Genomic DNA, 24,714 nt, shown 5'->3' with positions numbered 1-24,714 from the left:
GGTTTTCGATAAGGTTTTTTATCGATAAAAAAGATCGGGATGAGTTATCGATTTTTAATGATAAACTCGATATCCGCGCTGTAATTACGAACATTTTTAAAAAAAATTTGAAGTCTCTAGCTCTTATATCTTCGGAAATCGACGCGTTCAAACATACGGACAGACGGATAGACGGACAGACAGACAGACGGACAGGGCCAAATCAACTCAGCTCGTCACCCTGATCAAGAATATATATACTTTGTGGGGTCTGCCACGCCTCCTTCTGCCTGTTACATACATTTCAACAAAACCATTATACCCTGATTTCCCATTTTCAATGGGTTCAGGGTATAAAAACAAAATGTGCAACATAAACGCTCAAAACAGAACTTTGGCACTTGTTAATCCTCTGCTTCGCATCATAACCAACAAAATTGTGCAGACACGACTCGCTCTGAGCGTCACTCTTTGTTATACCCTGAACCCATTGAAAATGGGAAATCAGGGTATAATGGTTTTGTGAAAAATTATGTAACGGGCAGAAGGAGGCGTGGCAGACCCCACAAAGTATATATATTCTTGATCAGCGCGACGAGCTGAGTCGATATAGCCCTGTCCGTCCGTCCGTCCGTCCGTATGAGTGCGTCGATCTCAGAAGAGCTAGAGAGCTGAAATTTGGCATGCATACTCGTGAGTACCATACGCAGTACGAGTTTGCTTTATTTTTTCGATAAATCGTCCGATAACTTTTTTATCGAGAATAATCGAAAAATTTATTTTGTTGTTTTAGCCTAATTTGAACATTTTTAGACCTGGAGTCTTCAAATTTGCGTTGTATATAAAGTTAATCGATACAAAGATTTTGTAATTTACAGATTTTGGATACCACGCCCCCTTCTCCCCCAATTTGTAAAAAACGCATATTCACCATATGATTACACTCTGCTTACTGCGCAGTTAGCAGAGCGCAGGCTTATGCGTACGTATGGATGCATGTGTATGTATGTGTGCATAAAAGAAGTGCAGAATGATTAGAATATCAGAGGGTTCAGGGTATCTCCTAGTCGAGCAGTCTCGACTGGAGCCTTCTTACTTGTTTTGTTTAGAATCTGTTTCGCTCAGACGCAATGCAATGACGCTCTCACATGAGTGTTGCGTAAAGACTAACACGATTTTCCCTCACACAAAGACTCTCAGCAAAAAACAGTTTGACTAAAACACTCAGCACAAATTGTTTTTGCCTTCGCATACATACATACAAAAAGAACGTAGCAATCGCGCGTGATTACCCATACAAACGCAACTGACAGTTTGCTTCATTTGACTCAAGCAAACGATCAGTGTTTGACTTGAGGAAACGAAAACAGAAATAACTGTATCCCAGCCAGACGCGACAAAAACAGTTTCTGTCTGAGTTTTTTTGACTGTGTCAGTGAAAGACACTTATTTGCAGACAACGAAAAAGTGTTAACAGTTATTTGCGAGCTATGGTTATGAATAAATGCAAAATTAGTTTATATTAGTTAAATTTAAATGAAATTTAATTACTTTACATCGATTAGTTATAAAAAAATGTTATCAGCACATGCATTCATTGAATTTGCACTTTTTTCTGTGGTTGAGAGAGATGCCCATATGTAATTTTAATGATATTATTACGTTCTAATGAAGATGGACCATCTACAGAACATCCTTAACCGCACAATAGAATATTATAGTTTCTTATTAAAATGATATGACTTTTATTTATCAAACATTTACATCGATATTATTCTAGCAGTTATATTTAATGTATTTTTCCCTTTTAATGTGTTTTGGCTATTTATTAGCTAAGGTTAGTAAATTTATTAATTTTATGTGCCTTAATTAGCTAGTTATATAAATTAAAATTAAAACCTAATTACTTAAATGCTAATAAGACGGTGCTTAAAATATTTTTGTATTGGTATTGATCGTTTGTTTTATTCGGTGAATTCTAATCAAACTAATATTATCAAAATTTTATGAACAGACGGACATTTAAAAGCTATCAAGCTAATGGCTCACTTATATAATATATCTCATTACAATTTTTAAATTTTATTTACTTCTTAGTTTACACTCAGACTATAGTTAAACAGAAGTAACAAATACCATGGAAATTATCAATATCGAGTCTGTGCTTAGATCATTTGATAGCATCTGTTTCTTTTTTCTAGACCAATGAGCTATGCTTTATCTATATATGTACTCTCTTTATTTACCCAACTATTCTTATAGATTATTAAAATGTTATTTAAATATGGTATTAAGAAAGTTTTTGCAAGTAGCCTTTCTTCTATACATATTGCCCATAGGCTTCAAATTTGATCGTTCATTTATCAAATATTTATCGATCACTGAATTGTAGGTTAAAAACAGGAATACTGTTTGTGTTTATTTTATTTTACTTTTTCATTTTCTTAACTTTTTCAATTGTTTTGATAGCGCTTACCAAATATGTATATATGAGTTGAGCGTTAAAGAATGGAAAAAAAAATATTTGAAGTGCCGGTATTACTTAGAGTTATCCTTCGAATAGATCTGAACATATTGGGTTAACAGAAAGTCCTAAAACAGTATTGAAGTCCTGTTAAGTATCCAAATTCTAAAAAAGTATATTTAGCTCAAATTGGTTCCTAAATGATATTCAAAAGAACTCTATTTTCTGCTGCTTTTTTATAAAAATGAAGATACAAAATTAATTTAAACCATAACTACACATCCATAGACTCTAAATTAATCAAGTCGATCCGATTCTAGACGACAGACCAGCCCAAAACTATGTACGTATAAAAATGCTTATTTGATTTTTGTTGCCACTCTTTTTAGCCAATAAATAATAACTACTGTATTACTGATATTTATTTGTTGTAAAAATATTATTAATAAAAAGCCTAATTATAAATCATTCTTGAAAATTTAAACCAGATTTACAAATCTAGCTCCGCTCCGTTTTCTTTATGGGATACATGTTGTTTGTATAGCTCTATTATTTATATTATATTATACACACATAATGCAGGTGACAACGATATATATATATATATATATATATATATATATATATATATATATATATATATATATATATATATATATATATATATATATATATATATATATATACATATACATTAGAGTATTGGTTAGGTGACCGTGATATTTTATGATGACATATATTTTTATGTATTTGACATTACACAAGTATTAATTATTTATTGATCAGCAGCTCATACGATATTCAAGCAATGCTTAAAAACCAAATTTGTAATGAGTTTGGCATACACGATATCCAGCCTCCAGCTTTTGTGGTTGACACGGACCGACAGACACTCAGACGGACGGATGGACAGCCGGCTTGACTCATATCGCCATCCTGATCAGAAAATATATATTATATATGGGTATGCTACGCAACCTTCTCATGTTACATACATTATAAACCTGAATTCCAACTATAGCAGGGTTTATGGTATACAAATGAAATTCTCCACAACATAATAAAAAAGAAAATCTAAAATGTTCATAGATAGCATTAACTTTCCAATTCGAATTTAATTCACCAATAAGTACAGTAGCCGACACGTAACGACTAGGATGGTACCTAAGCTATAGGTTGAAAAAAAATTCGGTTTGATACTTTGTACAAAATAAGAAAAATTAATGATTATTCCAGAAATTCGTTGTCCACAATACCAGCATATTTAATACCAATAGGTAAAGTTCAAGGTATCAGTTCACATGTGTGAATGAGACAGCTTAAAATTGTAATGACACGAAAGTCTTTCTTATTTTAATTTTCTTATTTAATGTGAGCTGAATGTATTAAATGATTTAAATTGCTGACGCTTTGATTGGGATTTTCTTTGCTCATCTCAAGGGCGATCGCTTATATATATATATTATTACATATTAAAAACAGTAAATACTTTAGTATTTAGTATTTGCAATATTTTTACTTAATATCTCAAGACTCATTAGGATTTATCCCATAAATATTTTAGATTATCTGTAAATTATTACTTAAGTTAATTTGATTATTTAGTTCTTATATCGTATTGGTTTTTATATTTTTTTTATATTTGATATCGTCAAGTATTTAATCATGATCTAACAGTACTAGAACTCTTTATAGCTTACATTTAAATTATATTGTATATACATGTATGTTATTATTTCCAATATACAAATATAATCTTTTGGTAATGATACATTTCAGTAAACCCAATAGAGGCAAAAATGAAAAAAAAAATACCTTAATATAAAATCATATTCACGTGGCTAAGGAATAATTTAGTTAAGATATCTCGAAATGCAATAATTTATAATTCAATACACACTTTTAATTATATATATACATCTCGTACGCCTAAGATTTTGCCAATTTATGGGAATAGCAAATTTTGTATTATTATTTAAAATTTTTTTGTCGGCAGTATATCGGCAGAACAATGAATTTGTAAATATTTTAATCTTCACATCTTCGAAATAAAAATCTTTAAATGGAGATATTATTAAACTGAGCAAATCAACCATTCGCTAAGTAAAATTATATATGAACTTTTAATATTTGTAGATGTACAACATAATCAAAATAAGCATTTAAAATTTTTGGTATGGTATGCCTGTCTTCGTTATTTGAATCTACATAACTACTTATATACCAGTGGGATGAAAATACTCGCTCACAAACTAAAAATTATTCATTTTCTTTTACTCGAATTTTTACTAATCTTTGCCGCTTTTTTTGAGAGAATATGACAAAGTCGGCAGAGACCGACTTCAATATTCTTACTTATTTTTACTTTGTTGTCATTTATTACATATGAATTATACTACTACATTTATTTAATAAACATATGTTATTCCATTTAGAAAATTCAATAACATTGTAATACTATGCTTGCTTATTTGAAACATACAGGAAATATATATCAACCAAAAATAATGATGATTCAATATAACTAGTATAAATAACAAAAATTATATATATTTATATTCCTATATGTATTTACATAAGTTTAAACTCAATCTTGATTTTTTAATATATTTTTGACTTGATAAAATAACTAAACTAAAATCTTTAATACACTAGCGAATTGAGTGTGTTACTGTATGATTCTCTTACCTCAACATAACTTTCAATATCTACTAAATATTATAAATATGTACATATTCTAAATACATAGTAAGGCACCTTTGAACTTAGATTTGCAAATGATTAAATATTTTTAAATAATAATCTTGACCGATAAAATAAAAATACTATATAGTAAAATTATAACATCCATGGTGATTGCTAATCGATTGCAACTTGAAATGCCCATTTTATATTCCATATCTATGTCCAGGAGAAGATCATGATTGCGTGTATAGAACTGATGAATATCACTGATCTACAATATATAAATAATTTTTTAGCTATTAAGCTATTTTAGCTATAGCTAAAATGTATATCCAAACCTCATTCCATCCATATTTGTTTTTAGCTTGCACTATTGCCTCATAGACAGCATTATGTTCCAGGTTCCGTATGACGTATGACATTAAATAATGTGTACCGTCTGTCCGAATCGGAATAGGTTTTATATGATATTCGTGCCATTTACCGGGATGCTGGTAGGTTTCGTTCATCTAAAAATTGTTGGTTTGATTAGGAACATATATTTGTCAATATTTATTTTTTTCTTTTAGTACTTACCAGCAGCCTCCGGTACAATAACTTAATTTCTTCTAGAGGGGGTATCGACTCTATAGTCCAAGTCAAGTTATAATGATCTAAAAAGCCACTTAAGGCTGGCGAGATAAAATCAGCTGGACCTGGTCTTCCAGAAACCTCAATGTATTTCTTTGTACGTCCCAGCGCATTGTCGGCAACACAACTATAGTTTCCAAAATCAGTTTGTTGGAAATTTCGAATAATGAGACTGTATCTATCATCATGAGGATACATGGAACGTCGATCAGTTGGATCCAGTAGGAACGAGTTCTGGTACCACAGCATCTATTGAAGTAATTTCACATTAATATTTTTCTACCTTCTCCGTTTATAACTTACTTCAGAATTTACATCCCCATGAACCACACACACTAGCTCTATATCATATCCTTCTGCAGCGTGAACCCAAGCTTTCTCTACCGTAATTTCAGGAGGTGCTTTAATGAAAAAAGTTCATAAAATAATTAGTAAATATTACTACTTGTATTTGAAATCTTTTTTGTGATTTCTTCTTATCTTAGAAATTCCTCAGTACACAGCCACCAATTGGAATGAAATATTAATAGAATCTAATATAGATTTCCTGATATCGGGATGGTTCATAATTGATCTGTGTTGAAACTTACATATTACCTACCAATATAAAGTTGTATTTTGCAAAAATGTATGTAGATCTACTTACATAATATAGTTAGCTGTATATCCATTGATACTCTTTCTTTAACACCATTATCGGCGGAACATTGATATGTCCCTGCGTGATGTCTATCGACATTTTCTAAAATCAATGTTGAACTGTCTGATAAATGAGTTGGCCCAGAGTAAACGTCTTTCTTAAACCAGTATATTGTTGGAACAGGATTGCCTGATGCTTTACACTCAAGTGTAACTGTGCTTCCCTTTCGCGCAGTTACTTGACCATTATGTGGAAGGGCCCTCAACGTTGGCGGAACTGTAAAATAATTATATTAATAATTTATAGGGAGATGATTAATATTTTGAAAATACCTAAGATTTCCACCGTGTGGACCTGATCTCGATTTTCCTGGTCTCCAAGCTGACATATGTAGTCGCCGGCATCTTGAGTCTTAACTCCATTTATCTGAAGGTTGTAGTCTGCACCAATCTTAAATCTCTGATCTCTTGTAATTTTTAAATGGCCAGCAGTGAGCACGGAAGAGCCTTTTCTCCATAGTAATACGTATGAACCAAGATTTTGAACTTTACATGGTAATTCAATTGTTTCGCCTACTATTACTTTGTAAAGGTGGCCCCTAGACAAAAATTTTGGTGCTGTTGTAGGAGCTTCATTTTCTGGTAGTATGAATGATCCCTCTGAAATGGAAACTAAAAAAGGAACATAAATGGCTTTAAAAGCTAGATAAAATTTAGAGGACTTTTTTTTTTTTAACTGATATAAAAAAATATTAGTTTTAATTTTAATTGACGTTAAACATAACATGACTACTTCTTATATTTTAATATCTGCAAAATACTTGAAATTGATGTTTCAATTGTTTCATAAATCATTTGAAAATTTTATCTCATCGGTTAAGCTGTAGAGTTAAGTAAATTAACGCATCTACTCTATACAAACGTCTGTATTAATTTTAGAATACTATTAACAGAATGGCAATTGCGATAGAAGCAGATTAGTCAAGCCTCATGATACTAATGAATTTTAAATTTAATTTTTTAATTTTTTTAAATGTCCGTATATATGTGCATATAACGCGATGTTTATTTCTAAAAGTCGAGAACTCATCCGGGTTTTTTATCGATTAAAAGCCTTATCGAAAATAAATTATTTTATTATATCTCCAACAAAGCTTGTCTCCAAATTTTAAATGTAGACTCAAATGTATTTTAGATAATTTCGATGGCAAAGTCCATCCCCAAGAAAAGTTATTAAACAATTAAGTTCCCATAGTAAGCTTGCACTGCAGGCTGCAGGCCATGCGTGCTTGTGCGTGCGTGCCTATGTGTGTCTGTGAGTATGTTTCTTGTAAAAGCAGAAAAAAGCGAAGAATTATTGAAATATATATCAGTTCCTCGAGGGGTTTGGGGAATCTCATATTCTATCTGAAATCTATTTAACATATCAGAAAAGAATTCAATATTTGTATTACCTGCTGCTAAACAGATCACCTTATTGTTTCACTCCTCTTCATATCAATTATTTAAATACATATGTAGATTATATTTGTTGTATTGTGTGCTTGGCGTGTCGCCCTGCTATATTTCTGAACGCAGTAAATTTTAATTATTTTCGGTCCTTAAATATTATTAAATATTTAAGTTGTTTGACCAACATACATACTTGAAATGCACTTACCTGTAAATGAAATCGATATAGCCAAAAAATAAATGAAGAATTGCATAGTTGCCCACTGATTGCAAAGTATCTGGAAGAGAAATACATAATACATATTGCTTAATATAAATTAGTAGCAAATTTACATAGAAAATGTAATACAGTCGACTCTTGTTATTTCAAACCTGCGTTATTTCGAACCTCTCATTAATTCAAAGTTATCACTCAGTAATTCGAACTAAAAATCATTGCTAAGACGCAGTAATACGTACTCATATGGTTAAACACTTGACAATTCGAAATATTTTAAGAGTCCCTTGAATTTCGAAATAACGAGAGTCGACTGTATATGTATTTTTTAATTCATAGTGATGTAACTAGGTGGGGGGAGTAGGACGCCCCGGGCGCAATGATTTGAGGGCGGCTAAACGATCTTTGCTGTTGCGTGAGTTTAAAAAACGATACTAGAATAATTTGATTACCCAAAATTTTTTTTTACTCAAAAGAAACATTAAATATCATTGCATTCAAAATTTAAAACAAAATTAAAAATTCTTCACGACAGACAGATTTAAGTTTGCTGAATGGTCTTTCAGCGAAAGCAACTGAAACAGGTATAGTTAGTAGAATTTGCAAAGCTTTCGCTAATGACTTCTTAAATTCTTGTCCTAATGATGTTCTTTAGGCGAGAATCAAATTTCCTCTTCATTTTTATACCCTGAGCCCATTAAAAATAGAAAACCAGTGTATAATGGTTTGGTTAAAAGTATGTAACAGACAGAAGGAGGCAGACCCCACAAAGTACATATATTCTTGATCAGGGCGACGAGCTGAGTCTTTTTTGCCCTGTCCGTCTGTCCGTCCGTATGTTTGAACGCGTCGATCTCAAAAGATATGAGAGCTAAAGACTTAAAATTTTGTTTTCTAGGTCCGTGTATAGCACGCGCATATCGAGTTTTGCTTTAAATATCGATAAATTGCCCCGTTATTTTGTTATCGACTAAAAACATTATCGAAAACCAGTAATAAATTTATATCTCCTACATCTTTAAAGCTAGAGTCTCCCCTCACCCTCACATTTGTAAAAGGCGTATTTCCAATACTAACGACTTGCGCTTTGGCAAATACAAGTATATCCATGTTTCATGAAGAAAGTACATCCACAAGAAAAGTAATTGAACAATTAGGTTCCTATAGTAGCCACCACTGCAGCCAATGCGTGTTTATACGTGCGTGCGTATCTCTGTGTGTGTGCGTGTATGTGTGTGTATATGTGTGTGTATGTGTGTGTGTGTGTGTGTGTGTGTGTATGCGTGTGTGTGTCTTGTGTACGCAGAAAGACACGAAAAATGATTGAAACAGCTATTGCTCGAAGGGTTCAGGGGATCTCGTAGTCGGGCAGTCTCGACTACAGCTTTCATACTTGTTTTAATTGTTTCATTAAGTGATTTTTGTATTTCATTTATATTTTTAAATACATCGAAATTAAAATTTTAGCCATACTTTTACATATTAGTTGGGTTCATGGAGTATCTAGTCGAGCACTCTCGACTAGAGTTTTCTTACTAGTTTTAATTTTGTTTTTTAAATAAATAATATTGAAATGATAATTTTTTAAATTTATTTTAAATAAGTTAAAATTGTTGAAACGCCATAAATATAAAAGCACCTTAAATTCGTATGTTGATTTTTTAAACTCGGTAAATCGAAAACCTCGGTAATTCCGTAACAAATTGTGTTCCTTTGCCATTTCGAATTATCGAGACTCGACTGTATTATGTTGTTGTTGATGTTATATTGTTATTTATAAATTCAGACACCACAATTAGCATGTTTGTCAAAAACAACAAGCAAGAAGGCTCCAGTCGAGACTGCTCGACTAGAACATACCCTGAACCCTATAAGCTGAAATTCTACTCATCCTGCAATTCTTTCATGCACACATGCATACAAATGCATCTCCATGCACGTATAATCATGCGCTCTGATAACTGCGCAGTTAGCAGTGACAGCGCTTGGGCTGCGCTGCGGTGTGGGCAATATTATGAAAATTTAATTGTTGAATAGTTTCTTTTCTAGATGGACTATCTTTATTACTTTCAGAGCGTGATCATATGGTTAAAATGCGTGTACATTCCAAAGCACAAGCCTCTAGTACTTGAAATGCGTTTTTTACAAGTTGTGGGCGAAGGGGGCGTGGTATACAAAATCCGTAAATTTCAAAACATTTACATCGATCAACTGTTTATACGCAGTAACTTTGAAGTCTCTAGGTCTACAAGTGTTCAAATTAGACTGAAAAAACGAAATCAATTTTTCGATTATTCTCGATAAAAAAAGTAATCGGCTGAGTTTTCGGAAAAAATATGATAAACTTGTACTGCGTATGGTATACACGAGTATGCATGCCAAATATCTCTCTATCTTTTGTATCTTCTGAGATCGACGCACTCATACAGACGGACAGGACTGTATCGATTCAGCTCGTCGTGCTGATCAAAAATATACTTTATACTTATACTAAATACATTATGGGGTTCGCGATGATTTCTTCTGCCCGTTACATACTTTTTCGCAAAACCATTATACCCTGATTTCCCATTTTCAACAGGTTCAGGGTATAACAAGTAAGAAAGCTCTAGTCGAGACTGCTCGACTACGAGATCCCCTGAACCCTTGGAGCAATAGATATTTCAATAACTTTTCGCGTCTTTCAGCTTACACAAGAAACACGCACACACACACGCACGTACGCACACACAGGCATACACACACGCATACAGACACACATACACACACACACGCATACACACACAAACGCATACACACACACACATACATACACACATACACAAACACATACACACACATACACAAACATTTACATTCATATACACACACAAGCATAAACACGCATGGGCGGCAGTGAGCGCTTACTATGAGAACTTAATTGTTTATTAACTTTTTTTATGGACGTACGATCTTCATGAAACTTTCAGATTATAATTATAACTAAGATTTGCATGTAATTGCCAAAGCACAAGTCTCTAGTATTTGAAATACGCTTTTTACAAAAGTGAGGGTGAGGGGGTGAATTTCAGGGTGGGGGGTAAATTTTAACAAAAACCGAAATTGTATAAATTGCATATAAGCATACATTAAAAATTTGGAGACTCTAGCAATAAAGGTGTAGAAGATATAATTTTATAACTGGTTTTCGATAAGGTTTTTTATCGATAAAAAAAGATCGGGATGAGTTATCGAATTTTAATGATAAACTTGATATGCGCGCTGTAATTACGGACATTTTAAAAAAAATTTGAAGTCTCTAGCTCTTATATCTTCTGAAATCGACGCGTTCATACATACGGACAGACGGACAGACGGACAGACAGACGGACAGGGCCAAATCAACTCAGCTCGTCATCCTGATCAAGAATATATATACTTTGTGGGGTCTGCCACGCCTCCTTCTCCCTGTTACATACATTTCAACAAAACCATTATACCCTGATTTCCCATTGAAAATGGGTTCAGGGTATAAAAAGGAAACAAGTATCTGCCCGAATAGGAGATCGCCTTAACACTGCAAAGAGCTAATATTCCTATCATTCTATGAATCTTTTATGTACAAACGCACACGCATAAGTACGAGCTCTGCTAACTGCGCGTTTAGCAGCGACTGCGCTTGAGCTGCAATGTGGCCAATATTATGGTAACTTATTTGTCGAGCGAATGTCAGTTGGAATATCACTTTAGCGAAGGATTTAGGGGATCCCGCTGTCTCGGCTATACATTTGTAATTTGTTTTTTTAGCTTAGTGCTTTCAGAAAAATAATATCGACTGTTTGTTTTGGTTAAAACTTTGAAAATAACAAAATATGGCAAAGCGTATAAGTGCGAATGTATAGTATAGAAATATACAATATGAAATTTCACCTGTTTAAGACTCCCGTAGTGGGTAATAAAACATTTATTATGTTCATTTGGTATAATCATTCAACAAAAAAAATATTTTATAAATGGGTTTAACATAAAAATAAATTAATTTTGTAATCAAAACAACAATCATTTATATATATTATTCATTTAAGCACCTTGTGGTAAACGACAAACACGCATTTTCTAGATTAAGGCCACAAATAGTCAAAGATTGGCCCTGTGATTTGTTGATCGCCATGGCGAAGGCAAGACGAATCGGGAATTGAATTCGTTTAAACTCAAAGGGCATATCTGTTGGGATCATCGGAATCCTAGTAATAAGAACTTCATCTTTAAATTTTCCTTTGAGTATCGACACGTGAATCACATTGCTCATCAGTTTTCTTATCACCAAACGCGTTCCATTGCACAGTTTCGGTTGGTTTAAATTTCTAAGCATGCCAATCTTGGAGAATTGCTCTTTTCATAGCTGTGTTCATTTCTTGACGCCGGTCAAGTTGTTCTTCCATATTGCCCATGAAGTATATTTGCAAGAATTTGTGCTGTGCATCTTCAATAGGTTGCAATGATCCAATGCGATGGCCACTCTGGCCTTGAATCTTTAAATTCAAAGCCATAGTTATAGTTAGATTTACAAACACTTTTTACAGAAATCTAACAAACTACATTATTCCAAACATTTTTTTTTTTTTTTTTTTTTTTTTTTTTTGACAGTCATAGAAAATAAAATTTTTAACGTAAATTACCTTAAATGTCGGATTATATCCGTATCCAATAATTTCCACCCCAAATGTCATTTGGAAACAGGCATTGTATCTTTGAGTGTTCGCTAGAAAATGTTGTGATTGTAGTGTTTCGCCATAAAGCAGGGAACGCAATGGCTCTGGTGGCGGGACCACTAATGGCAATGTCACTTTACCACTAAGGCAGCACAAACCGGGCGTTTCACCAGCAAACTTCAATGCGCCACAATGCTGGCAAACAACGTCCATTGGACCAATGCAAACTAAACGATTCAAGCTGTAGTCAATGGTGCAATCATATCGAAACACTGCTCGATTCAAATCAATCCTTGACCCATTTCTTATTGCCGTTTCACGGGCTGCCTCTCTTTGAGAAGCACGAATTAAGGCCCTTCTTTGCTTGGTACTAACGCGGCGCCTTTCTCGGGCGATTTCTCGATCTTCGTCAGATAATTGACTCACGATATTCCGATGCCTAATTGCATTATGGGTCCGCCGGGAAAGATTAGATCTTCTAGGACGCGGCATTTTTATCAATAGTAACACTGAATATGCCCTCGCACAAAATCTCATAAAACAATCGAGAAATATAAATATAAATAATTTACACAAATTTATGTTTGAGACAAACAAATACCTGAACTTTCGAGATTTAGCTTTTGTACGCACGCGCACAATTATTATTTATAAAGTTTAAAAGTCCAAAAATATAAAAAGCCAAAAATACACTTTTTAATAATTAACTTTTTTTTTAATTTCGTATTTTTAATTTTTTATTTACTTTTGATTAGTCAGGTTTTAATCTTTTGATTTTTTTTAAATGTTTGCAGATTTTTGATTTGAAATATTTATAAAGTTTAAAAGTCCAAAAATATAAAAAGCCAAAAATACACTTTTTAATAATTACCTTTTTTTTTTTAATTTCGAATTTTGAATTTTTTATTTATTTTTTGAACAGTCAGGTTTTAATCTTTTGTTTTTTTTTTTAATTTTTGAAGATTTTTGATTTGAAATATTTTTCTTTTTGAATTGGAATTTTTTTTTTTTTTTTTTTTTTTTTTTTGTTGAATAGTCTTCAGGTTTGCTCGAGGCTGTGCCGTAGACTGACTGCCTACATTTGTTTATTTACTTCTATACAGCACCGAAACTGTCACTGTTGTCAAGGCTACTGAGTATAAATGGAAATTTGAATCTTTAGGGAAAAACCCGCGTTTTTCAAGTATTCGTCAAATTTTTTCAGTATTTTAAAGATCTACTGACCTACTCGTGGCGGAGACAAATCCAACAAATCAAAAACCATCAAAATTGGTCCAGCACATATCAAGTTATAAGTGTTGGAGCACTTTTACACAACTCTCTTTTATATATATAGATTTCAATAACATGGTATCGAAACATTCGAAAACTCTCCCTGTGTCTTAGCAGCATTTGTGTCGCTGCTACGTACACGCTGATCACTGATAAATAGAAACATATATACATTTCTAACAGCGTCTTTTAATGCTTAAATTTGTTGTCATTATTTCGGATTTTTTTTCGGCACGTCGTGAGTCCGGTGACTCAAAAATATGAAAAAAAAAATCGTCGGGATAAGCGGATTGTCGTTAAAAGCGGAGACGTACTAAGGGGAGACTTTTTCATATAAGTTTGTATGGGGACCAACCAAGATTCCACTGTATTATTTACCACCATCACATTCGCTTGATGAGGTCCACCCAAAACAACTATAGTAGGGGTAGGGCACGTGGCCGCGGTAATGTAGATTAATTATTTTTGGGTGAAAAAAATTCAATTAGTTAAAATTGGTTAAAAATATGTTTAAAAAAAAACAGATCGGCTGTGATTCAGGGCATCTCATAATCATAAATAAAATTCAACTTTATATATATTGGCACAGCAAGCTTTTTAAATTTTAAAGCAATTTTGTAATTGTTTTTTAACGTTTTTTGGCGAAACAAAAAATTTACTAACTAGAATTGGGTATTTATTAAATTATACAGTAAAAATATTGCGAAAAACTTCAACTTTTAAAAAAAATTCAATAACCAAAAATAAACCTCGATTTTGCTGAACAAAATTATTAGCACACTAAAAACAAAAAATTAAAAAACATAAAAATGTTATGAAAAAATTTGATAATAACTATAATTAACATTGAGTATGTATCTTTTAAACTTTAATAATGGCTAATAATAGGTTTGGCCTCGAAAAAAATTTTTGAGTGACGTCTTCACTAACTTTTGCCATTCCTCAATAAGAGCTTGTTTTAGGTCGACTTGTTTTATTACCCGATTTGAGATGCGCCTATCCAATTCTTTCCACAAGCGTTCAATTCTATTTAGGTCTGGAGATAGTGGTGAGTGCGGTAACACATGGGCGGTAGCCATATTTTGACGATATGGGCAGAATGCTTGGGGTCATTGTCATGTTGAAATGTGAACGAGCTTGGTAGTTGTAGCTTTTCAGAATTTTTTTTAAGGCTATCACTCAAAATATTTAGATACAAATGTTTGTCTATTATACCATCTACAAATACCAATTCGGGCACACCTGCTGCAGATATGTAACCCCAGACCATCGCCCCACAACCACTATGCTTAAGGCTTGGCGTAATTTTGATTTTGTGAAACGAAGTATTCGGCATTTTCTAAGCAGTTTAACGCCCATCCGATCAAAATATATTGAATTTCCACTCATCACAGAAGAAGACTTGACTTCAATAATCAGATGGCTTGCTAAAATTTTCCTTAGCGTACTCCAAACGCTTTTTATCAGCACCTTTGATGCACGGTTTTCGTCTAGCCATACGCACTTTGTATTTGGCCATGTGCAGTACTCTTCGTATCGTAATCGGGTGCATATCGTTACCCGTTTCTTTTGTAACTTCAGCAGAAATCTGTGTAGATGTTATTTTGGGATTAACATTCACCTTTCGAACGATTTTCCTGCATTCATGGCTGTTCAACAACTAAAGGCGACCTGTATGTTTATGAATTAGCTGCGAATAGAAAATCGGGTTTTTCTATTATCTCTCTGGTTTAAGCATAAAATTTGCCTTGATCATCCAAATGCAAGATCATTTTCCTCTGATCTATCGATGTCTCTTTTAGCTTAGGTGCCATTATTAAAAAAAGTAATAAAATATGCTAAATTCTTACAAAATTTTTTATATTAAAATTGAAATTTGCGAAGCTTTAAATAAAGAAACATAACATATAGTGAAATGCAAAATGGTTTTGCACAATCGTTCAAATTGTTAAAAAAAAACCCAAAAAATACTAAGTGTGCCAATAATTTTGTTCAGCAAAATTTAGCTTTTTTTTTGGTTATTTAATTTTTTTTAAATGTACGATGAAGTTTTTCGGAATATTTTTTTTGTGTAACTTAAAAGATCTCCTATTCTATTTGGTTAATTTTTTGTTTCATTAAAAAAACGTTTCAAAATATTTGAAAAATTTCTATAAAGTTATAAAGCCTTGCTGTGCCAATAATTTAGTTCGTCACTGTATATATATGTTGATGGCTTGGTTGGTCCCCATAAAAACTTATATGAAAGAGCCTCCGCTTAGTACGTCTCCGATTTTAACGACAATCCGCTTATGCCGACGATTTTTTTCATATTTTTGAGTCACCGGACTCACGACGTGCCGAAAAAAAATCCGAAATAATGACAACAAATTTAAGCATTAAAAGACGCTGTTAGAAATGTATACATGTATGTATTGATCAGTGATCAGTACCCTGGCTTATGTGCGTAGCAACGCCACAAAGGCTGCTAAGACATAGAGAGGGAGAGAGACAAAGAACAATGCCGACGTCACAAAAATGTTTCTAAACCATGTTATTGAAATAGTTATATAAAAAATGGTTGTTTTTTGATTAAAAATTTAAATTTTGCTTATAGTAAAAGCTATTACGAACAGGGCAACCGTAAAAAAATGAAAAAAAAATATTTGTTACTCTTTCTGGTTAAAACGTCCTCCGGGTATAGCGACGTAAAATCAACGGTCCCTTGAGTGTCGCTATAACAGGATTCTACTGTATATATATAATTTGTTAGGAGCTCCCACACTAGAGTACTAGTGATTGGGGACGCTGTGTTGGGTTCTTGTGAATATATAACAACTTGGTGTTCAAAGAAATAATATATTTGATATAATTTGGAACAATAGGTTTAAACTCTCTCTAGTCTGAATATAAACTGAACTAAATCTGTTCCACTGGTTGGTTTCTACTCTTGAATGTCTGACTTGACTTTCCAGCCTCCTTAGATTGTCGATAGTCTTATAACTTATATATATATACATTTTTAACAGCGTCTTTTAATGCTTAAATTTGTTGTGTTAAAATTATGTATGTAAGCACCGCTGGATGTCTATTTCTTTGTCTAACATTATTCTCATGTTAAGTTCTGTTAATTGTAACGGAGATTCTTTCGTGTATGCTTTAAGTTCATTTTCGGCTGCCTGCGCTGCAGCATATATTCATTTGTATTTTTGGTCTCTAATAAACCTCTGAATCGAATAGGTTATGGGCCCAGGCAGCGGAAAGTGAAAGCTGTGCTGGTGATTGAAAAAATTCACATACGAGACTCGATTTATTAGTTAAAGCGTGTGTCAAACTAATGTGTGCAAAATGAGTTCAATGTTTGCAATTGAGAAACTAGATAGTGAAAACTATAGTTCGTGGTCAGTGCAGATGAAAAGTCTGTTAATTCATTCTGACTTGTGGTCGGTGACATGTGGACGGTTATTGAAAAATGAGAACGATACCGTGGAACAGAAAGCGTCGTTTGATAGCAAAGATGAGAAGGCTCTAGCTAGCATTTTGTTATCTGTAAAAGCGTCGGAGATAAACTATATAAAGCACTGTGGAACCGCGAGAGAAGCGTGGACAAAGTTATCCGAGGTTTATATGCCGTCGGGACCCGCGCGTAAAGTACAGTTGTTCAAGCAACTGTTGTATATGAAAATGTCAGCTACAGACAGTGTTCGTGAGCATTTGGCTAATTTTTCTAATGTCGTAGAAAAATTAAGAGAAATACAAGTGCAAGTGGCTGATGAAATGCTTGTAATAATATTACTAGCAAGTTTACATGAAGGGTTGGACAATTTCGTAGTCGCTATCGAGACACGAGACGCATTGCCTTCATTTAACGCTCTAAAAATCAAATTGATGGAAGAAGGAGAGAGGCGCAACGTAGGCGACGAGGGTGAAAAAAGCGAGAATACAATTTTTTCGTCGCGTCCAACAAACGGTAAACGAAACAAGACAAAGAAAGACCCGAAAGACATGAAGTGTTGGCTTTGCGGGCAAAACGGGCATTTCGCGGCGAAGTGCAGATTAAAAGAGAAAAAGGGTGTTAAATACAACGAGAGCGAAAAAGCGATCGAAAAGAGCGGTAAAAAGGCTTTTTCGGTGTTCTATTTTCTGGAAAAATCCAGTTGACAAAAACTGTCTGGTGCGTGGACAGTGGTGCTACAGCTCATTTGTGCGCGGACAAATCAATGTTTATACATATGCGTGAGCACAAAGAGAAAATAAAACTAGCAGGCGATAATTACATAGAAACCGAGTGTTGCGGGACAGTGTTGCTTAAGTGGAGAAATAATACGATCGAATTGCGCGACGTTTTATATGCGAGAGACTTACAATGCAATTTTATATCTGTGTCAAAGGCAACTGAAAAAGGGTTAAAAGTAATTTTTGTGAAAAACAAAGTGTTTGTTAAAGACAGTAACAATGAAAACTGGCTAGTTGCAGAAAAACATAATGATTTGTTTTTGTTTGAAAGTAGCATGAACACAGTAGTTGCAGCTAATGTAAATGCAAATGTGAATCAATTGGTGAAATGGCATGATCGGTTCGGGCATCTGAATTTTGATAGCCTAAATAAAATGATCAAACAGGGCATGGTTCATGGACTTCCGGCTAGTGTGTGTAATACAAATGACTTTGTGTGCGAAACGTGTGCAAAAAGTAAGATTTGCGTGAAAAGGTTTCCCAAAGTGTCAGAAAACCGCTCAAAAGTATTACTAGCTTTAGTTCATACAGACATATGTGGACCCATGCGTACGGCATCACAAGGTGGAGCGCGCTATTTTGCAAGGTTTATTGACGATAAATCGCGCTATATGTCGGTGTACATGTTAAAGAATAAAAGTGATGTATTTGAGAAATTCAAAGACTTTAAGAAGTTGGCTGAAAATCAGACTGGCAAACGCATAAAGGCTATAAGAAGCGACAACGGGCGTGAGTACCTGAGCGGTACATTTGAAAAGTTCTTATCGAGCCATGGTATAAAAAGACAACTAACTGTTCCCCACACTCCACAACAAAATGGTGTGGCGGAGCGCGCCAACTGAACACTGGTGGAAATGGCGCGAAGTATGATGGTGCATGCTGGAGTTAGTGAATCTTTTTGGGGCGAGGCGATAATGACGGCTGCGTATCTTCGCAATAGGGCTGAAACTGCAGCTTTGATTGGCAAAACTCCATATGAGGATTGGTATGGGAAAAAACCGAGCGTATCCCATTTAAAAGTATTTGGTATGGAGGCTATTGTATTAAATAAAAAGCATAAAAACAAGTTTTCAGCAAAAGGCGAGCAGCATATGCTGGTAGGTTATTCTGAGACTGCCAAAGCTTATCGTCTGTACAACCCTGTCAAAAGAAGCGTTGTGTTATCCCGAGACGTTGTGTTTTTAGAGCACAAGTTCAGGACGGGATTGGAGCACGATCAAGGATCATCACGTAAGTCAGATGTGCTAATCCTTGAGCCAGATGAAAAAGTTGATTGCGAGCAAGATGAAGAAAGTCACGATCCTGATGAGCAGCAGCAAAGTCCAACAGTTGATAGGCAGTGTCAAAGTGGTGACGAAGAAGATGCTGAGGATGAGCAGGTGACAGGTAAAAGAGGTCCAGGGAGACCACGAATTGTTCGCACTGGGCGTACAGGTCGTCTACGAAAAGAGTACAATGTTCTGAATGTACTGGATGCTCGAGATGTTGTTGTTCCCACATGTGTTAGGGATGCATTTCAGTCAGAGCAATCTGAAAACTGGAGATCGGCGATGCAGAAGGAGTATGATAGCCTGAAGAACACTGAGACATGGAGTCTGGTCGATCTTCCAGCAGGCGAAAAGGCTATTGGTTGTAAATGGGTTTTTACCACCAAGCGTGATGAGTATGGCAACGTTCAGCGATTTAAAGCTAGATTGGTCGCAAAAGGGTGCGGACAGCAATACGGAGTTAACTACATGGAAACGTTCTCTCCAGTGGCACGTTACTCCTCAATCAGATTGGTGGTTGCGTTGGCTGTCGAGCACGAGATGCATCTGCATCAGATGGATGTTTCTGCAGCATACCTGAACAGCGAGCTACACGATGACGTGTATATGCGACAACTAGAGGGCTTTGTCGACGCTACTCATCCCAAGCGCGTACTGAAGCTGAAGAAGTCGTTGTACGGCTTGAAACAGAGCGGTCGGGAGTGGAGATTGGTTTCGTCCCATGTGCAAGTGAACCGTGCATTTATACAAGCAAGATCAAAGGGTATTTGAATATTATTGTTGTATATGTTGACGATTTTATACTTGCATGTACCAGAGAAGAAGATGTGGCCCACATTAAGCAGCTCATATCAAGCAAATTCGACGTGGTCGATGGTGGTGAGCTACACTACTTTCTGGGGATGGAGATTGAGCGAGATGGCAAGACTGGTAGTCTCTCCATAGGCCATAGGCAGTACATTGAAGATCTGCTGAAGGATTACGGCATGCAAGACTGCAAGCCAAGCGCGACTCCGTTGGAAATTGGGTTCCAGACGAAGTGCGATGATGTTGACTGCGGCCAGGTGGATAAAACACGCTATCAATCGCTCATTGGTTCGTTATTGTATTTGGCGTTGACTACACGGCCAGATATAATACACTCTGTGGCTAAGCTGGCGCAGAGAAATGCAGATCCGCACAAGGAGCATGAGGTTGCTGCCAAGCGGGTGTTGAGATATCTAAAAGGTACCTCAGAGTTGAGACTACACTATAACAAAACGGGTGTGCCTATACACTGTTTTGTTGATGCGGACTGGGCTGGCGACAGTAACGATCGGAAGTCGTTTACGGGTTGGTCATTCTACCTTGCTGGAGCAGCAGTCTCTTGGGAGTCCAAGAAGCAGAATTTGGTCGCCCTCAGTAGCACAGAGGCCGAGTACGTGGCACTTTCTACAGCAGCCAAGGAGGCGGTATACGTTAGAAAACTGGTCAACGAAATGGGGCTCGGGCCGATGACAAAGGTTCTGATTTACAGTGATAATCAGAGCGCGCAATGCCTTGCTAAAGATGCAAAATATCATTCACGTAGCAAGCATATTGAAATAAAATACCATGTAAATGTACAAAAATAAAGTTATTGATATAAAGTACGTTCCCACAGATGAAATGAAAGCAGATGTATTGACGAAGAATTTATGTAAAGTCAAACATGAGAAATTTACTGAAATGTTAGGTTTAAAATGAAACAATATTGTAAAATAGACATCGCGTTGAGAAGGAGTGTTAAAATTATGTATGTAAGCACCGCTGGATGTCTATTTCTTTGTCTAACATTATTCTCATGTTAAGTTCTGTTAATTGTAACGGAGATTCTTTCGTGTATGCTTTAAGTTCATTTTCGGCTGCCTGCGCTGCAGCATATATTCATTTGTATTTTTAGTCTCTAATAAACCTCTGAATCGAATATGTTGTCATTATTTCACTTTTTTTTTCGGCACATTGTATATATATACCGTATATATACCGGATAATATAAGCATTAGATATGAATTTTGAGCAGAGTATGAAATAGCTTTAAAATTTTATTTAAAATTATCCACAAAATCATCATCTAAGTCGAGACTGCTCGACTACCAGATCCCCTGAACCCTTCAAGCAATAGCTATTTCAATCATTTTTGGCACACACACACACTCACACGCATACACACACACGCTCACACACAAACACGGCAAGGTTAATTTTTATCTTTCACAGATTCTTTCGGGACATGGGTGCTTTCGAAGCTACTTAAAGCGCTTTGGCCACGAAGAAAACGACGAATGCTCTTGGTGCTGACGAGGTCTGGTGGAGGACGCCAACCACGTCTTATTCGAATGTGGACGCTTCATGGAGTTGTCTGAAAGAAGCAGTGGGCCGCTCCCTTATAGCAGACAACATGTTTAACGTTATGTTGGAATTGGAGGCAGCTTGGAAACTTATAAACACCCTCGCGGCTACAATTATGATGGAGCTTCGTAGAATCGAGCAAAGACGAGCTGTCCCAGGCTAAGGGAAGCAATGCAAGCATCCCGCAAGCATCGTGCGCTACCCTTAGCCACCTGAACACATATTGTATTATATAAGTAAAGTTGTTAATAAACGAATATAAAAAAAAGTGAACATACGATTTTCATGAAACTTTCAGATTATGATTATATGCATGCATCTGCCAAAGCATAAGTATAGTTTTTGAAATACGCCTTTTACAAATATGTGGATGGGAGGGTGGATTTGGGGGTGGGGGTAAATTTTAACAACAACAGAAATTGTATAAAATGCATATAAATCTACATTAAAAATTTGGAGACGTTAGCTTTAAAGTTGTAGGAAATATAATTTTATAACAGATTTTCGATAAATTTTTATCGATAAAAGATAACGAGGCAAGTTATCGATTTTTAAAGCAAAAGTCGATATCCGCGTGGCATACACGGACATTTTACAAAAACATTAAGGTCTCTAGCTCTTGTATCTTCTGAAATCGACGCGTTCAAACATACTGACAGACGGACAGGGCTAAATCAACTCAGCTCGTCGCCCTGATCAAGAATATATATATGTACTTTGTGGGGTCTGCCCCGCCTCCTTCTGTCTGTTACATACATTTCAACTAAACCATTATACCCTGATTTCCCATTGAAAATGGATTCAGGGTATAATTATGTGTAGATACAGATACTTATGTATGTATATTTCCTCATATATATATGTACATATTCCTAAATATGTACATACAAATGTAATCAAGCTTATGAGGCGAATATATGTACATACATATTTATATTGTAAATGTGGCAAAGTATATACACATACCGCACATATGTATATGCATATATGTACTTATATAACGAGAGATTCCGTAGCACGGAATGTATTCTTTTCGTATGTATATTTTCATATAAATATACATACATACATGCATATCTATCATTGTAGTGGTTTGCTCTCTAATGTATACCACTTTTTATAATGATGCTTTCTCGGAATTATTCAGACTTATTTATACAAAAAAAAATGACTTCTTTGGAGCTTAAGAAGTTAAGTTCTCTTTTAGCCGAAAACCTAAATGCATATGTACATGCCAATTTATCGAATAAAGTTATATTCTTCCTAAGTTAATCATTTAAATATGGTGTACATGTGTATAACTTTAAATTTATGCACATATGTACATAAACATTCATACATACATACATTTATAATAAAATAGTCTAAATGCAATTTAAGCTTAACACAGTGGCAATCATAGTAGTAGTAGTAGATTATGTATGTATCTATGTATGTACGTATATACATATACATATGTACATAATTGCATAGAGCCTTTAAAAAGCCCCACATAAATATCTACATACATACTTATAAAAACTGGCTAAATATGTAACAGTTAGGTTTTGACTTACCATATTGTTATTTTAGCGTCAAATTGATTTTTATTCCATTTAATAACCTTTTCCTCTAGATGTTGTACAACTTTTTAGGTATCCTTAATTAAAAAAACAACAATCTTTATCAGTTACAAAATAGACCAATGTTTCTGGCTGACAAGTATAATTGTATTTATCCTTAACATTTTCATTTCGATCTGCGCACGCCCAACTTTTAGATGCTTTTACTTCAAAAGCTCTGAGAGAACTTTTGGCGAATGACTGTATTGTTGACTCCATGGCTAAAATAAAATAAAAGCTGTAAATTTTATGTGAGAATACACGACTATAGAAATATCCTGGGCTCACTATAACTAAATCACTTTTATAGATACGATTAGTTTCTTAGGTGAAATGTGAAATTTTAAATGGCGAGCTATCCTTAATACCTATTTATGTACCTATGTATGTATATTAAAGCTGATTTCAGAGTGCAAGCTATCCGCATAGAAAGAAAGATTGCGAGTATTAAAATATTACTTATTGCGAGTGCTCAAATGTTAGTGTCAGTCGCAATGTTTTCATAAAAAAAGCAACAAGCAAAAAGCGAGTTTAATTGCTTATATCCAAATTTAAAACTGTAATCTGACAAATGTTTTAGCTATTCACGAATGTCCATCAATACTTTTCAGTATTGAAAAATCAAGAGTAATTGAGATTAAATACATACATAACAAGTAAGAAAATTCTAGTCGAGAGTGCTCGACTAGATACTACCCTGAACCCAACAAATAAAAATGCTCATTTAGTATGGCTGAAATTTCAATTTCGATGTATTTAAAAATATAAATAAAATACCAAACTCATTTAATAAAATATAAAAATATTTTGAAACAATTAAAAAAAATTAACATCAGTTGCATCGATCGGGATTCGAACCGCGACCTCTCGATCGAGCGTCATGCAGCTAACACACTAGGCCACCCCACTCCTGCTAGTGGCGCTGGCAAAACTCAAATAGATTCACTGCTGCAGCGCCATCTACCAAAACTAAACGAAACTAGCTGCTGATGTGATTCTAAGAATCTGCCAGAATAACCAAACTATTAAAAACGCACATAAAGTATAGTTAAAATTTCAATTTCAGTGTATTTAAAAATATAAATTAAATAGAAAACTCATTTATGAAAATATAAAAATATTTTGAAACAATTAAAAAAAAATTAACATCAGTTGCATCGATCGGGATTCGAACCGAGACTTCTCGATCGAGCGTCATGCAGCTAACACACTAGACCACCCCACTCCTGCT

General features: G+C 34.6%; 1 protein-coding gene across 5 annotated transcripts; it reads right to left on the bottom strand.

Annotated features, from left to right (window-relative positions):
- Window positions 1-2,394: 2,394 nt before the first annotated feature.
- Window positions 2,395-23,659, bottom strand: LOC108612884 (limbic system-associated membrane protein). Of its 5 annotated transcripts, none has more exons than XM_089468628.1 (10): window positions 23,439-23,659; window positions 12,725-12,807; window positions 12,134-12,577; window positions 8,058-8,127; window positions 6,731-7,069; window positions 6,405-6,674; window positions 6,062-6,159; window positions 5,705-6,007; window positions 5,467-5,637; window positions 2,395-5,399 (listed from the first exon to the last, which is right to left on the bottom strand). In XM_089468628.1, exons 4-10 carry the CDS (start codon window positions 8,101-8,103, stop codon window positions 5,235-5,237), a joined length of 1,392 nt encoding a protein of 463 aa, XP_089324754.1. In that variant the 5' UTR covers window positions 8,104-8,127; window positions 12,134-12,577; window positions 12,725-12,807; window positions 23,439-23,659; the 3' UTR covers window positions 2,395-5,234. The 5 variants fall into 5 exon arrangements, with proteins under 5 accessions (XP_089324754.1, XP_089324753.1, XP_089324755.1 ...); XM_089468627.1 differs by lacking the exon at window positions 23,439-23,659 and adding an exon at window positions 13,359-16,024 and having other exon boundaries at window positions 12,725-13,289; XM_089468629.1 differs by lacking the exon at window positions 12,725-12,807.
- Window positions 23,660-24,714: the final 1,055 nt, after the last annotated feature.

The sequence above is a fragment of the Drosophila arizonae genome, chromosome 4 (assembly GCF_054131065.1).
Source record: "Drosophila arizonae isolate 15081-1271.41 chromosome 4, UAZ_ARI_1.0, whole genome shotgun sequence".
In the NCBI taxonomy this organism is placed as follows: domain Eukaryota; kingdom Metazoa; phylum Arthropoda; class Insecta; order Diptera; family Drosophilidae; genus Drosophila; species Drosophila arizonae.
This window is presented reverse-complemented; position numbering and strand designations above follow the sequence as displayed.